This window comes from Nannospalax galili, unplaced genomic scaffold, assembly GCF_000622305.1.
Source record: "Nannospalax galili isolate Female #2095 unplaced genomic scaffold, S.galili_v1.0 scaffold371, whole genome shotgun sequence".
In the NCBI taxonomy this organism is placed as follows: domain Eukaryota; kingdom Metazoa; phylum Chordata; class Mammalia; order Rodentia; family Spalacidae; genus Nannospalax; species Nannospalax galili.
In genome coordinates this window covers 4,571,147-4,585,019 of record NW_008331606.1, presented here as the reverse complement: position 1 = coordinate 4,585,019, position 13,873 = coordinate 4,571,147, and the positions used below count along the sequence as shown (strand labels likewise).

At 46.8% G+C, this 13,873-nt stretch overlaps 1 protein-coding gene across 5 annotated transcripts in view; it reads left to right on the top strand.

Annotated features, from left to right (window-relative positions):
* Positions 1–8,141: 8,141 nt before the first annotated feature.
* Positions 8,142–13,873, top strand: part of Hs6st2 (heparan sulfate 6-O-sulfotransferase 2) — a 297,096-nt gene continuing 291,364 nt past the window's right edge. Inside the window, exons 1-2 of one of the 5 annotated variants that reach the window (XM_008826747.2) lie at positions 8,142–8,823; positions 9,640–10,158. In XM_008826747.2, coding sequence (XP_008824969.1) covers positions 8,396–8,823; positions 9,640–10,158 — 947 coding nt within the window. In that variant the 5' untranslated portion in view covers positions 8,142–8,395. Of the gene's footprint in view, positions 8,824–8,943; positions 9,057–9,639; positions 10,159–13,873 lie in introns of those variants that run through there. The other 4 variants (XM_008826746.2, XM_029560448.1, XM_029560449.1 and 1 more) reach the window with 4 other exon arrangements.

Genomic DNA, 13,873 nt, shown 5'->3' with positions numbered 1-13,873 from the left:
TGAGGACTTCTTAAAAACAAAGAAGTCTTGGGGCTGGAGAGATGGCTCAGATGTTAAGAACACTGGCTATTCTTGCAGAAGACCCAGGTTTGATTCCCAGCACCCACATGACAGCTAACAACTGTCCGTAACTCCAGTTCCAGGGGATCCAATGGCCTCTTCTGTCCTCCGCGGACATTGCATGACACGGGTGCACTTACCTACATGCAGGCAATATATGCATACACATAAAAATAATAGAATATAAAAAATATAAAAAAACAAAAAATCAAAGAAGCCAAAGACCTAGACCTCCAGAAGATTATCATTGAGTATAGTAGACAAAGCTGTTAATGACACCTCTCAGAATAACTGTCTGACAATGTGCATCCCAAGGCTATGTATGTATTGAGTTGTTCAATGTGCAGTGTTTCAGTCTCTCTTTCTGCTAAAATTCAGGCTCTGGGACCTCTATTTCTTTCAGTGTCTTTTAAAAGGGAGAATAGTTTATTGAATACACTGCAGTTGGGCAGTGGGCTAAGCACTTACTGGAGTACTGGGTGCATCCTTCTCCAGTGCCTCTAGATAATGTTTATACAAATGCAAACCTGTGCCCATTTGCCTATGCGCATGTGCGCGCACACACACACACACACACACACACACACACACACACACACACACCCCATAATCCCTGTCTGTGTAGCTCTCTCACATAAGATGTGGATTATCTAAGTCTCTAGATTTTCCATTTGGAAGCATGGTGTCTCATTTACTCCACCTGATGCCCAGAGAGCTGGATCTGGGTGAGGATCAAAAGGGCAATACTTATTATAGATTGTAGAATTAGAGAACTATGAGTTCAAGTGTCTCAGCTCTAGTAAGTTCCACCTGTATGGCTATAACACTGAATCCCAGTTTACCCATTTGTAATGAACTCATTAGATCACTAGAAATATTGAGATTGTACTTATAAATGGTTTTAGTAATATATCCAACACGTAAAAGCTATCTAATTCCCTGGGAGCTATTGGCATAATTTGATAGCATTGTAGGGTTAACCAACAAGAGGTGTCACCAGAGCCTGCCATCCTTGATCACTGCAGATCACTGGAGCTGGTGCCCTTGCCAATATGCACCTTTTCCTTCACCTACCCTAGCTGCATTTGTAAACTTACTTTGAGCCCTTCCAACTATATTTTGTTTCTTTTCACGGAAGGTATTGATATCTTCTCCTTCAGCTAAATTTTCCATAAGATGATACCCATGAAGATAGCATTCTTCAGTATAGAAGATGAATCTTAAAGTGCCTTTTACGAAGTTCATTTTCCCTCGTTCCTTGAATGTTGTAGTTCTCTGCAACTTAATGCAGTTTAGTGAAATGCAGATTTTGAAAATATGGATAAAACAAGCAAGTCTTTTCCAGGCTTTGTTATTAAGTCCAATTGAAGGCTTTGGTAGCTTCTGGTCTGGCTCTCTCTTATTAAAAATTAATTTTTATTAATCTGTAACATGCATAGTTTCTCTAAAGTAATTTCTCTTTTCCTGGCTCATGTTAGAAGACATCCATTCCAAGCTCATTTGAGTGCTAAAGAAACACTTTTCTTGTGTGCAACTTTGGCCTTGAGGCTCATGTCCTCCATGTTGACCTGAGAAATAATTTTTAACTTTTTCATTTTATTATTCAAAATGAGACCTCCCATGGTGAGCAGTCAGTGATAGGTGATGAGTGTATCCCTCTCTTGCTGAGATCTCAGAATATGAAGCAAATAGGAGACCTGGGGCCAGGTCACTTTTGCATTTATTATAACCGTTATTGAAACCTACCCTCGGATTCTGTGTCAACTGGAGATCAATTCTCAACTCTACTTTTCCTTCACTCTTTCAATTTTGACTTTACCATATAAGCCAGTTTGAGATCCAAAAGTCTATTTTCAAGTTTCTAATTTACTCATGTGATTTGAGAAATTTTGATCTTCATTTAAGTTTTTGTTCTGCTTTTTTGACTCAGCTTCTTGCCAGAGGGTTGGTCGTTTTGGGTAGTGCTCTTCTGCGGACACATGAGCCAGAAAGGGTGGTGTCCTTCCCCAGCTTTTCCCACTAGCTAGCAAAGACTACATCACAGAAAGCTCCTATTGGGGACGGGACCCTTAGGGTTGTCTACTGTCACTCCATTATTTTATAATAGCAACTGAATCTAGGAGATGCCAAATGATTTTTCCACAGTCACACAGTGAGCTAGAGGCAGAACAGGGTTTCAAACACAGTGGTCTTGGCATCTAGCATGATGTTCTTTCTACCTTATCAGCCCAGGGCTCAGCTTGCCCAGCCTTGCCTCATGCAGGATGAATGCAAAACTGACTTTGCTTTTTAAGCCCAACTGCTATGGTTTGACCAGCTGCTCCAATGAACACCCCTCTGGCTAAATCAGGCATTAACTTTTGAAAACTGTGTGAAGCTGAAAAATTAGTGTCAAGAGTTTGGAGGAGGGCCTGCCTTGTAAGTGCTCCTCTTCACTTACCTATGACTCCCTTCTGCTCCCCATCCAAACTCTCCAAGCCACTCCAGTGTGGTGCTGTCCTGTTTCCTGTGCTTGTCAGTGCCCCAGCAGAGGGAGTATTCATTAGGGTTAAGCATTACTCTCTTTCTCCTGTCTTAGCTGATGTCCTTTGGAAGGGGTTATGAATTCATGAGCCACTCCTGTGATGTGGTTGAATGGATCAGAAGTTTTCCTCCACCAAAGGACATCAGCAGAGAGTCATAGAGAGGTGCATAAGGAAAGTGAGGCAATACTGGATAAATAGCATGAGGGTAAAGTCAGCTTGAGTTCTAATTAGGCCCATGCTGTATGCTGTCTATGTTCGTACTAGGAAAAATAAAAGAAAGATCTCAGATCAAAGATATTTCAAGTCAAAATTGGCAGAGAAAAGAACAGTTATTGAAAAGCTACTTTTCTAGAAACCAAAAGTGTTCTCAGTAGATTAATACACAATGAGAACCCAGTGAGGCCCATTTTCATGGATGAGAAAACTGAGGTTCAGAGAGTGCTTGCTCACAGGGCCCCCAATTAAACTCCAGCACAACATGCTCCCCAAACCTTTACTCCATCCTCTTTAAAAATTCTCATTTTTGGATTGGATTCCTTTTTATTGGATCCATAAACCAGTTTTGTGGATTTATGCCGTCAGGCTATTTTACGAGCAGAAACTGAAGCCCAAAGAAGTGAGCCGACTGCCCAGGAGTTCAGCCTGTGGTTACTGTGTCTTAGCTCCTGTCGCTCTAAAAGCCCTGCATGAACTGCCTTCCATCCATTCGCAGCAAGAAGGGGAAATTGCCCTGTTCATGACGTGTTTCATCAGTTAGGAAACAACCACTGGTCTGCCTGTTGACAGTGATGGGGCTACTACGAACCCCATTTCAGTACTTATTTTACTTTCACAACACATACTCCTTTAGCATGCACAGCACCCCAGCATTATCCTCCTCTTTTAATTTCTTGAGCCCCAGGTTTTGTCAGACTAGGAAACAAAGCTCAGTGTTTTGTGAGGGAAAACAGGACTGTTGAGAGGCATGTATACAACACACCCAACCTGTTTATAATATTAAAGCTTGAGTTCCAGAATAGCGTTTCATTAAACACTGCTGTTCATTCACTTTGGAGAGACACATAAACACAGAAATGAATCGCCTCAACCATTTGCATGCATTCAATCTTTGTGACAAAAATTGCCTATTATTGAGAATATGAACATTTTCAAAAAATTAGAGACAGCTGGAAAAACAGGGCTGAAGCAAATACTCAGGATGAGGGGAAAGCATATTGTTGTTCTATGCTTTCTATCAAGTGTGCCACACTCTGTCTAATATTGCTTCCACTATTTCTGTTTTAATTTGAACAGAGGACCCTGCTGTTACTGGTGTAGTAAAGGCCCAGAAACATTATAGTTGGTGATTGACTGCTGGGATTCAGTGTTGCCGATATCACAGTATATCACAGCATTTATTGAGGATCAGGACTACAGTTTTCCCCCAGTGTCTGGCACTTTGGTTCTTGAAGAAGACAAGTAACCTTGTGACTTAGAATACCAGATCAGGAAAGTACTCTTTGAATCACATTAACTTTGCCATCTTACAAACAGGGGAGCAAAGAAGGTAGGAAGGAAGTGGCTACCTCCAACCTATGGGGTGTCCTTAGCATCAGAGTCAAGGTGTTACTGTGGGAGAGCAGGGCTTACAGGAGGAAGCATCAAGATTAACATATGAAGGAAGTCAGATGGCCGAAAGTCTGGAAACCTCTCACCACCGGGGCTGCAGCCTGTGAAAATCATACAGTATACAAATGTGGGAGAAGGTGGGAGCTGTTTAAATGACCTATGAAAGGTCATGGTGGGGAAGCCTGGGATTTTTGAGCCTGGGATCTGTCCCAGCTCCCTACCCCACTTCCATTCTCTTTTTTTAATGCGCTGTCTCTATTTCTGTCACTATCCACGTGTCCCTGGTCCACTGCTTTGTTCCAGGAAAAAAGAACCTGGAACTCTCTGAGGGTGCCCTCTGGACACAGATTCATGCTCATAACAAAGGCATGAAGGAGCACAGTCTCTGGACTCTCGGGCCTCATGGACTTGCCTGTGCTTCCCGTGGTCCTCTTGGACTGTAGCACCCAGATGCAAGGCTGTAAGTGCCCTGCTTACTAAGCAAGCCAGGGTGACCTTTGTGCTGTGGGAATCATCAACCTTTTGTAGCAAACCACTGAAGGACAGTCCTGGGGAAATAATGAAAATAATATCATACTGTGGAGACAACCAGAGGTCCTGTTCAGACTGCAGTGTCCTCCTTACCTTCCAAGTACTGAATTCTATTCACACCCATGGCAACTCATGTTGTTCTAAAGAGATGGAAAACCAAAGATATCACAATTCATTTGGTTCTCTTGCTCTTCGCCTCCCATCCTAATCTCTTCACCTGAAGCCACAATCAGGTGTGTCCGAACTATCAGCCTTTCAGCAGCATGCTGAGACAAATATAAGCTTACTTAAAACATTATCAGCTGTTGTGATGGTGCATGCCTGTAAGTCTCAGCACTCAGGATGTGGAGGCAAGGCAGTCTCTATCAGTTTGAAGCCAGCCTGGTCTACATAGAGAGTTCTAAGTCATCCAGGCCTACATAGTGAGACCCTGTCGAAAATAAAAGTGAAATTTTGCCATTTTCAAAATGATTGTGGTCTGGAGAGATTGCTCAGTGGTTAAGAGCACCGACTGCTCTTGCAGAGGACACTGGTTCCTTTCCCAGCACCTACATGGTGGCTAACAACCATCCGTAATTCCAGTTCCAGAGGATCTGATGCCCTCTTCTGATCGCTGAGGGCATTGCATGTCATGGGTGCATGTCATGCACGCGGGTGATACACTCATACACATAAACTAACAATAATAAATAAAACATAAAAAAGGATTTATTTATGTGTATGTGTGCATATCTGAGTGTGTCTGAGTGCCTGCTTGTATACATGCATGCCTGTGAATCTGGAGGCCAGAAGAGGATGTTGTAATCCCAGGAGCTGGAGTTATAGGTGGTTGTAAACCAGCAGCATGGGTGCTGGGAACAGAACTTCAGTTCTCTGGAAGAGTAGCAAATACTCTTAGCTACTGAACCATCTCTCCAGCCCCTTTTTATAATTTTTAAAAACGTGATTGTGTGGTTCTCAAGCAGGAATTTCATAGAAGAAATCTTGCACTAAAATAACAAAAGGCTGGATACCCCTGCAAGAGCTCTGGGGCCTTTGTTACTCATTTTCCCAGACAAAATAGCTTTCGGGAGCAGGAGGCAGGGCAACCCTAGAACATTCACCCAATCTTCTTTTAGGTGTGTCTTCCAAAGAGCGTGGATTCTGGGACACAGATAAGAAAACACCTCTTCGACCCCAAAGGAATGTTCTGAGATGTTTTCAACTCCTTAATCCTCCTTGAGAGAGTTTTGTTTCATAGTCAGAAGCCCTGATATCCAAATTCCCACATGATTAATTTCTTTTTAAAATTTATTACATTTATTGATTCATTCTATGTGTGTGCATAAGTGCGTGCATGTGTGCTATGGAGGTCAGAGGACAACTTGTGGAAGTCAGTTTTCTCCTTCCATCATGTGAGTCTCAGGGATCAGAGCTAAGATAGTGAGATTTGGCAGCAAGCATCTTTACCTGGTGAGTCATCTGGCCATCCCACAGGATTCATTTCTTTGTCTCACAAGCATGAGGGGGAGGTGGTTAGAGAAGGGCTTGTAAATGCAAATATCCTCCACTGAGCTATTGTATATATTCACATATATTGACATTAGTGTTAGGGAAGCACTGTATCTCACAGCCTGAAATTTGCCTTCTGCTTTTACTCTTTAGCTATCAACCAGACTTGCCCTTCCTCATAAAGTCATACCGTGAGTGTGTGCCTATTAGTACATGTGTCTCTACACCTGTGCATGACATTCTTTTTCACACTTTGAGTAAATCCGATTTTTTTTCCTGGGACTGCTCACCACCTCCCCCTGCCCTTTGTCCAAGGTGCTTCCCTTTCCCATATTCCAATCCCACTAATCCCTCCCTGTTAAATAGAAATTCCAAAATTAGTGGCTGAGGGTTTGAATATTATAATGGTGGTATAATGGCAGGGAGACCCTTATAAGACATCATGAGGATAGCCACCTACTGTCCGAACCAAAAAAAAAAAAATCACTATGTGGGTAGCAAAAAATGTTATCCCAGAACTTCTACAGTTTTGGCTTTCTTTGGCTTACATATTTACCTGTTCCCAGGGGGATCGGGTTCTGTCTCACAGGCCTAGGGGTCCCAGGGGAGCTTTCTGAGGGACTGAAGTCTGCCTTGAACTTTGTTGCATCAGGCTGTTTTGCACAACATTGGTCCTTGGTCCTTAATCAGCTGGTTCCCTAGAGTTCAGGGCCAGAGATGCAGGAATATCATGAAAGCCAGATTCTCACGAATTCTTTATCTGTGAGGGAAGCAGCTAGAGAATCTCTTAATTCCTCCAGTAGGTTTTGGGGCACGTTGTAAGTCTAGCCAGAGCTGGGAATTCTGAGTGGAAAGGTAGAGGCATAGCTGTAAAATGACCTGACAAGGTCCACTTCTTCAGTTGACCTGGGACTCATTTGATTTACTCAGGCTAGAGATGCAGTTTAACAATACCTCATATGTGGTGTTGCCCAAAGGTTTCTACATTTGATCCTCATGCTAAGCTCATGGGTCAAAGCAGAGGAGGAATCATTAGTCTTATTTTACAGAAAAGGAAACTGAGCCTCAGGAAGGACAAGTTATGCAAGAGCTTCTGTAAGTAAGTGAAAAATTTCTGACGACTCCTGACCAGTGCTCTGTCTGCTGCTCCACCACATAGAGAACAAGAAAGGGATAGAATGGAGCACAGCAGGAGGGATAACGAGAGTGCCTGTTTCTAGACAGACACATACATCCTCACCCTAGCACTCTTGGCTCACAGTGTCCTCTTCCAGTGGCCCCAGTGCTAAAGGCTGCCACCCCTTGCCTCTTCCACTGGCTGGGAGTGCATGCTCATTAATGGAAACTCCAGGGTCCTGATGCACAGCAAATTGTCCTGATTAATTAGACAGGGAAAGTCAGAGTCCCAAGTTCCCAGAACTCTTGTCCTGAAGGAATATCCGTTCTTAAATCCCTGCATCCCTTGTCCCACAGCAGAAAAGAGCTTTTTGGACAACAGGATTTGTAATCATCATCATCATCATCATCATCATCATCATCATCATCATCATATATGCCTATTAAGAACTGTATTATTTATTATGAGGAAGTAATTGGATAGTGCCTGGTTTTCTGAAATCAAATCCTGGGGCTGTGCTGTGTGACTGTGGGCTTATACCTAGACCTCTCTGGGCTTCAGTTTCCTCATATGCCACATCACCGTGAGAGAGATGGTCTTACTGTCATGAAGTGTGTAGATATGTATCCATTCATTCAATAAATCCTAGTGTGTGAAGTCTTTCTGTAGGCGCTGGGCTTGGCGTGGGGGATTCAGTAAGGGTGGAGTAGGAGCGAGTGTGCTTTGAAAATGCTCAAATTCCCCCATGTAAGGTTTTTTTAGTCATGCTTTCTTTTCATGCTGACTTACCTTTTCAGAAAATACCCCCTCTTCCGTTGCAGAATGGAAATTGGCAAAGAGAGAGGGAAAAGGTCCAATTTGCGCCTTTGCTATTTTAGGGGAAGTTGAAATTACCAGCCAAAGTGGAGTGATGCGCTTGCTGGAGTGATCCCCCTTTTTCAACACAGAAGAAAACCCAGGTCTTTTGCTTGTGAAGTGGCTGGGGCTCTGGGGCACGAGGCATTATTATATAAATTCAAGCTCGCTCCTGATCCTTAGTACCCTGAGTTGCCTGAAGGGGGGAATGGCACTGCCTGCGTTAGCAGCCCGGGAGCTGGGGCCGCGGTTGCAACTGGAGCAAGGAGCTCCCGCCCGCACCACCTGTCCCCGCCGGCATTCCAGAGTAGAGGCCGAATTGGCAGCCAGCCGGCCAGGGTCGGTCGCCGCCTCAGTCTGCGCGGGTCCTCCTAGGGGTGTGTCTCACGGATTCAACTCCTCGCCGCTCCTGGACGAGCCCCCAAAGGCGTCTTCCTCCTTGGCGGGAGCCTTGCGCGCCCCGCTCTTCGCGCTGCTGCCCAGAGGCCGCCGCAGGCGGATGCACGACCTCAGGCGACGCTGGGACCTGGGCTCCCTCTGCCGGGCCCTGCTCACTCGGGGCCTGGCAGCCCTGGGCCACTGGCTCAAGCACGTGCTCAGTGCGGTCTTCTCCAAGATTTTCAGCCCCTTGGCCAGGTACGTTTGGGGGCGAAAGCTGGGCTCGGGCTCTCTGGCCGGGGACGAGCCGGGGCTGTGCGGGGAGGGAAGGCAGTCAGGGGTTAGCCGAGGGAAAGGCTCAAAGTTCCAGCGAGCCGCTGGTGGAGGGGCCGGGGAACTCGGGAGCGGCAGGGCACGCACGACTGACTGCGTTGCGGTTCTCTCCCCCGTGGCTCCGCGGGAAAGGGCAGCGCCGCGTCTCCGCTTGCAAAGTACGGCTGCCGGCGGGCTCCTAACCAACCCCACCGGAACCCCTAAACCCCCCGGCTCTGAGCTCACTCGACGCGGCCACCCTGTGGGCAGCGGGACCCGCGCCAAGGGAGCTCGGGTCAGGCCCGCACCGTCACGCGCGGCGGGGACTGGGGTCAGGAGAGCCGGGGAAGAGTCCCGTGGGCCAGGCGGGATGGGGATGGGAGCCGGGGCGAACGGAGCGGGAAGCACCCGGCGCCGGACAGGGGTGGCGTGAGTTGAGTGTAGCGACCTGGACTGGAGGGATCCTGTGGGGGACAGAGACCCCGCGGACGGGCTCCAGGGATCTTGGGCTGGGGGAGGGGGCCGGGGGCCAGCGGGATGGAGTCCGGGTGAGGGGGGTAGTGCGGTAGAAGCCACTGCGCTGAGCCTGCCGGGAAGGAAGAAAGCGGAGAAGGGCGCCGCCGCAGCCGATGAGAAGTACTCAGTGCGGACGGGAGGGGAAAAGGGGAGCAAAGGTGGCGCCGCGGGGAAGGGGCGGTGCGGGCGCAAGGCTAGCGCGGGACGAGCTGCGGGATTGACGTAACGAGCTTGGGTTTCCCCCAGCGTCGGGAACATGGATGAGAAATCCAACAAGCTGCTGCTGGCTTTGGTGATGCTCTTCCTATTTGCGGTGATCGTCCTCCAATACGTGTGCCCCGGCACAGAATGCCAGCTCCTCCGCCTGCAGGCGTTCAGCTCCCCCGTGCCAGATCCTTACGGCTCGGAGGATGAGAGCTCCGCCAGGTTCGTACCCCGCTACAATTTCAGCCGCGGCGACCTCCTGCGCAAGGTAGACTTCGACATCAAGGGCGATGACCTGATCGTGTTCCTGCACATCCAGAAGACCGGGGGTACCACTTTCGGCCGTCACCTGGTGCGCAACATCCAGCTGGAGCAGCCCTGTGAGTGCCGCGTGGGGCAGAAGAAATGCACTTGCCATCGGCCGGGTAAGCGGGAGACCTGGCTCTTTTCCAGGTTCTCCACCGGCTGGAGCTGCGGGCTGCATGCCGATTGGACCGAGCTCACCAGCTGCGTGCCCGCGGTGGTGGACGGCAAGCGCGATGCCAGGCTGAGACCTTCCAGGTGAGTCCTTGGTGGCGGCTGAGTGGGTTCCTGGGGCGTGGGCACTGGCCTGGGTGGGCGGCGGGAGGGAAAGGCTGAGTCTGCAGTTGCTGGGGACCCTGCGCGCACCTTGGCGCCCCAGCGGTTGCGTCCCCGCTGGGCAGGCTCTAGATACCTTGACACTCACCTTTGCTGCGCTGTGGCTGTGCCAGAAAGCCTTTGGGACACTTCACCTGCTAGTCCAAAGGCTGGCCTTCTTGGTGGTTGGGAGTGAGTGTGGAGAAAGTGGCCTGGCGGCCCGGAACGAGCGCCCCCAGCCCCCACTGCAGTCAGGACTGGGCACCACAGTCTGATGAGCACCAGAGAGTTCTAAAGACCTTTGCTTGGCAGGCAGCATCTCTGGGTCCATCCTCCTTATCCTCTCCCCTTCTCCCCATCCCAGTTCCAAAGCCTCAGTTCGGTGCTCTTTTCCCTTTTCCCGCTCCTGCATTCTCCTCTTTCCCCTCTTCATTTCTTGCTTTCTCTAGCTAGAATTCTCTCCAGATCTTGTTTGTTCCTTGTTACTCCCTCTTTCCCTTTCCTTTTTTCTGCTTTCTTCCATCACCACCTCCTCCCGCTCACCTTTGTTCTCTCTCACCTTTCTGATTTTTTTCTTGCCTGGCTTTTACCCCTCCCCCCTTTCTCAGGCTCCCCTCTTCCCTGGACAGTGGATGTCCCTCTCCTACGGCTTGCCGACACTGACAGAGAGCTGCTAGTTCTCATTGCCTGCGCTTCTCTACTGACCCCACACGTAGCATCCACGGAGCTTTGGAAGTGTGAGGGAGGCACCACTTAAGTCCCAGGACGAGCTGAAACGCTGCTTCGGACCCCACATAGGCCCCAGGAGCCAGCCCAGTTTTTTGGGCCACTGGGACTGATGCAGAAAAAGCTGATTTATGAAGGATCTGTAGCCAGAAGCAGAACATTTTCTTCCCTCTAGCTTAAATGATCAGTATCTGGAGACCATGAAGTGCTTTAAAGAGGACCAGGGGGCCTGTTTTGGAGGGAAATTGATCCAGCCAGGACTGTTATTTCATAGGACTCCTGAAAACAAATTGGGGCTAGGGCCGAATTGGGGGTCTCTGGATAGGCAAGGACATGGTTCTGTGAGTCTCCCTCGTCTCCATTTTGGTGACTTCAGAGGCCCTTAAGGCTGCTGCTGTAGTGGCTGCCTTCCTTTAATCCCTCTATCCTCCTCCATTCTGTGAGTGTCCTCACTCATTGTCCTGGCCAAAGTGGTGCTTTGCAGGTGGCTGTTAAAACTAAATGTGTGTATGATCTTGTCTGTCTAGTGTCAGCAAAGGGAGTCCTTCAGTTTACAGTGGCCTTTCTTGAAGGCCAGAATTCTGGCTGAAAGAACTTTCATTTCCTTTCTACACTGACAGATTTGTGTTTCAATCCCAAGAGAACCTATCCCCAGGAACGTGGTGCCTTGATTCATGGCAAGGATTGTGTAAGTCACTGTCACAACAGCATTCTGGTGTTTAAGAAGGTTTCCCCCCCTCAAAGTTGGCAGTACTGTAAATAACCTTTCATGCTCATAGAGTTTGTAGGTGTACTGAGAGTGCTGATAATCAAAGCAATCTTTAGGATTAGTAGATTTAGTAGAATTCCACAGCGGCAGTGGAAAATCTGCCATGGAAGCCATAACTTTATCCGGAGATGTATAGTATAGGGCACACATGCCTTGACCTTATGACCATTTAAGTCAAAATGTAATGTCTGTAACTCCACTGTGTTAATGTAGTTTGAATGATCTATTTAGTAGCCACTGTCCTTTGGCAGATTCATTCATATGCCATTTATGGGATAACCTGGACATGTCGAGGCCTCTTGGATTGTTCTCAGTTTAAGCAAAATTGTAATGGCATATGATTTTCTTGGGCATTCAAAGGGTGATACCACAGTGCCATCTAGTCTAATCAAAGAAGAACCACTTTTGAAAAAGTCTGTTACTTGATTATGGTATTTATGAAACTGAAGTAAAATTTCCCAGAGAAATATATACAATACTACTTCAAAGGTATTTTTTCATTTCATTCCTTCCTGCCCATCACCATAATTATTCATATTATGGAGTAGTGATGGCCTAAGATCCAGAGTTTTCCAAGATATTGACAGACAGGTCTTTGCTTGCAAGATAAGTTCTATGAGTTCTGATAATGTGTGGAAGCTGAGGTACGCAGGCACGTAGATGGGGAATATATGTGAGTGCACATGGGAGAGACAAATGTAGTAGTCAAGGCAGCTGTATGGGCAGCGATTCATGATGTGAGATGCTGGTCTCAGGGCCTAAGAAAACATTCTATTTTGTGATGAGCTTTCATATTGACTCATTATTTCTCTGTAAAGCTTCAGTGTCTTTTGGAGAAAGGCGGACATGAAAAAAATATCCAATTTTATCAGAAGCGATGAAGCCCAAAGTGGCTGAAGGACATCACCAAGGTCTTTAAGGTCTTAGTGATACAGCCAGAAATCTGACTCCAGTTCTGTCTGACTCCACACCCTCTGATCTGTTGTCTGTACCTTGATAAATAGTTTTACCGAAACACAATGAGGTATTTCCCATTTAGTGATTACCACTGAATGACCCCTCAGTAAATGCTAGCTGGTACTGTTTTCATCCATGTTATAACTGTTATCAGCCATTTTACACATGTAGCTTTGGGTGAGTGCTTGGGCCAGGGTAGCTAACTCCACCCTGAGATGAATGGATTTCTGTATCCTAGAAGCTTTATGCTCACCTAGAGTACTCCTTGGATTAGATTGCTATGAGGCCTTTCCTTGCTGTATTGGAGATCTCTGTAAAGCAGGATGGAACTAGACTGGGAGTACGGTTGTTGAGTGCCAAAAGGAGGCACGTCCAGAGCTAATAGCCTTTCATCCACATTAGGGTTAGCATGAGAGCCTTTGGCACTGCAAACCATGTCTTTGAATCCTTCTCTCAGTGCTACGTCTGAGATGGTTCCATGTCTCTTGGGATTGTAAAGTGCATGGGGGACATATAACTGAATACATCTGCTGAATAGAAATGATTGATCACATTTTATGAGGGGAGGGAAGGAGGAAGGAAGAGGAGGGTAGAGAGAGTGGGTGCTGGAGAGCCTGATAAAAGGCTTAAGTTGTTTATTAAACTAAAATTTATTTAAAAAAAATAGAAGCTGCATTTCAACTGTCTGTTTGCCAGTATGTTGCCTGAGGTCAGGAGAGAATTCTGCTCATTTTAGAATTTCTAGGACCATTTTTAATCAAAACATTGTTGCACACCAGCTGTTCAAATTCCCAAATTCTACAAGCTTTTCCAAGGCCAAAACTCCCTACGTTTATAGCCAACTCCAGTGTGTCAGTTGGTCTGTGGGAGAAATTCAAAACTGAGAAGAATGTGCACAAACCCTTTCTTCACTTGGTAGGATGCTGGCTGGAGCTCATGGAATAGACATGGGGTTAAGGCTTATGGCTATACAATTCAGAAACTTCCTTATATCCTGCATCCTAGATTTTAGCATCTCTAAAATTTTAGCAGCCACATTGAAGAGTAACATTGTCATCTCAAAACCAGTAGGGGATCATTGATAAGAAAGGAGTAAAACATTTTTGTTTAGATGTAGAAAAGCTTTCTCTTTGTTGTTTCATTCATTCATTTTTCAAAAAAATATGATAAAACCTTTCTATTTCTTTTCAAAAGGTGGCTCCAGTT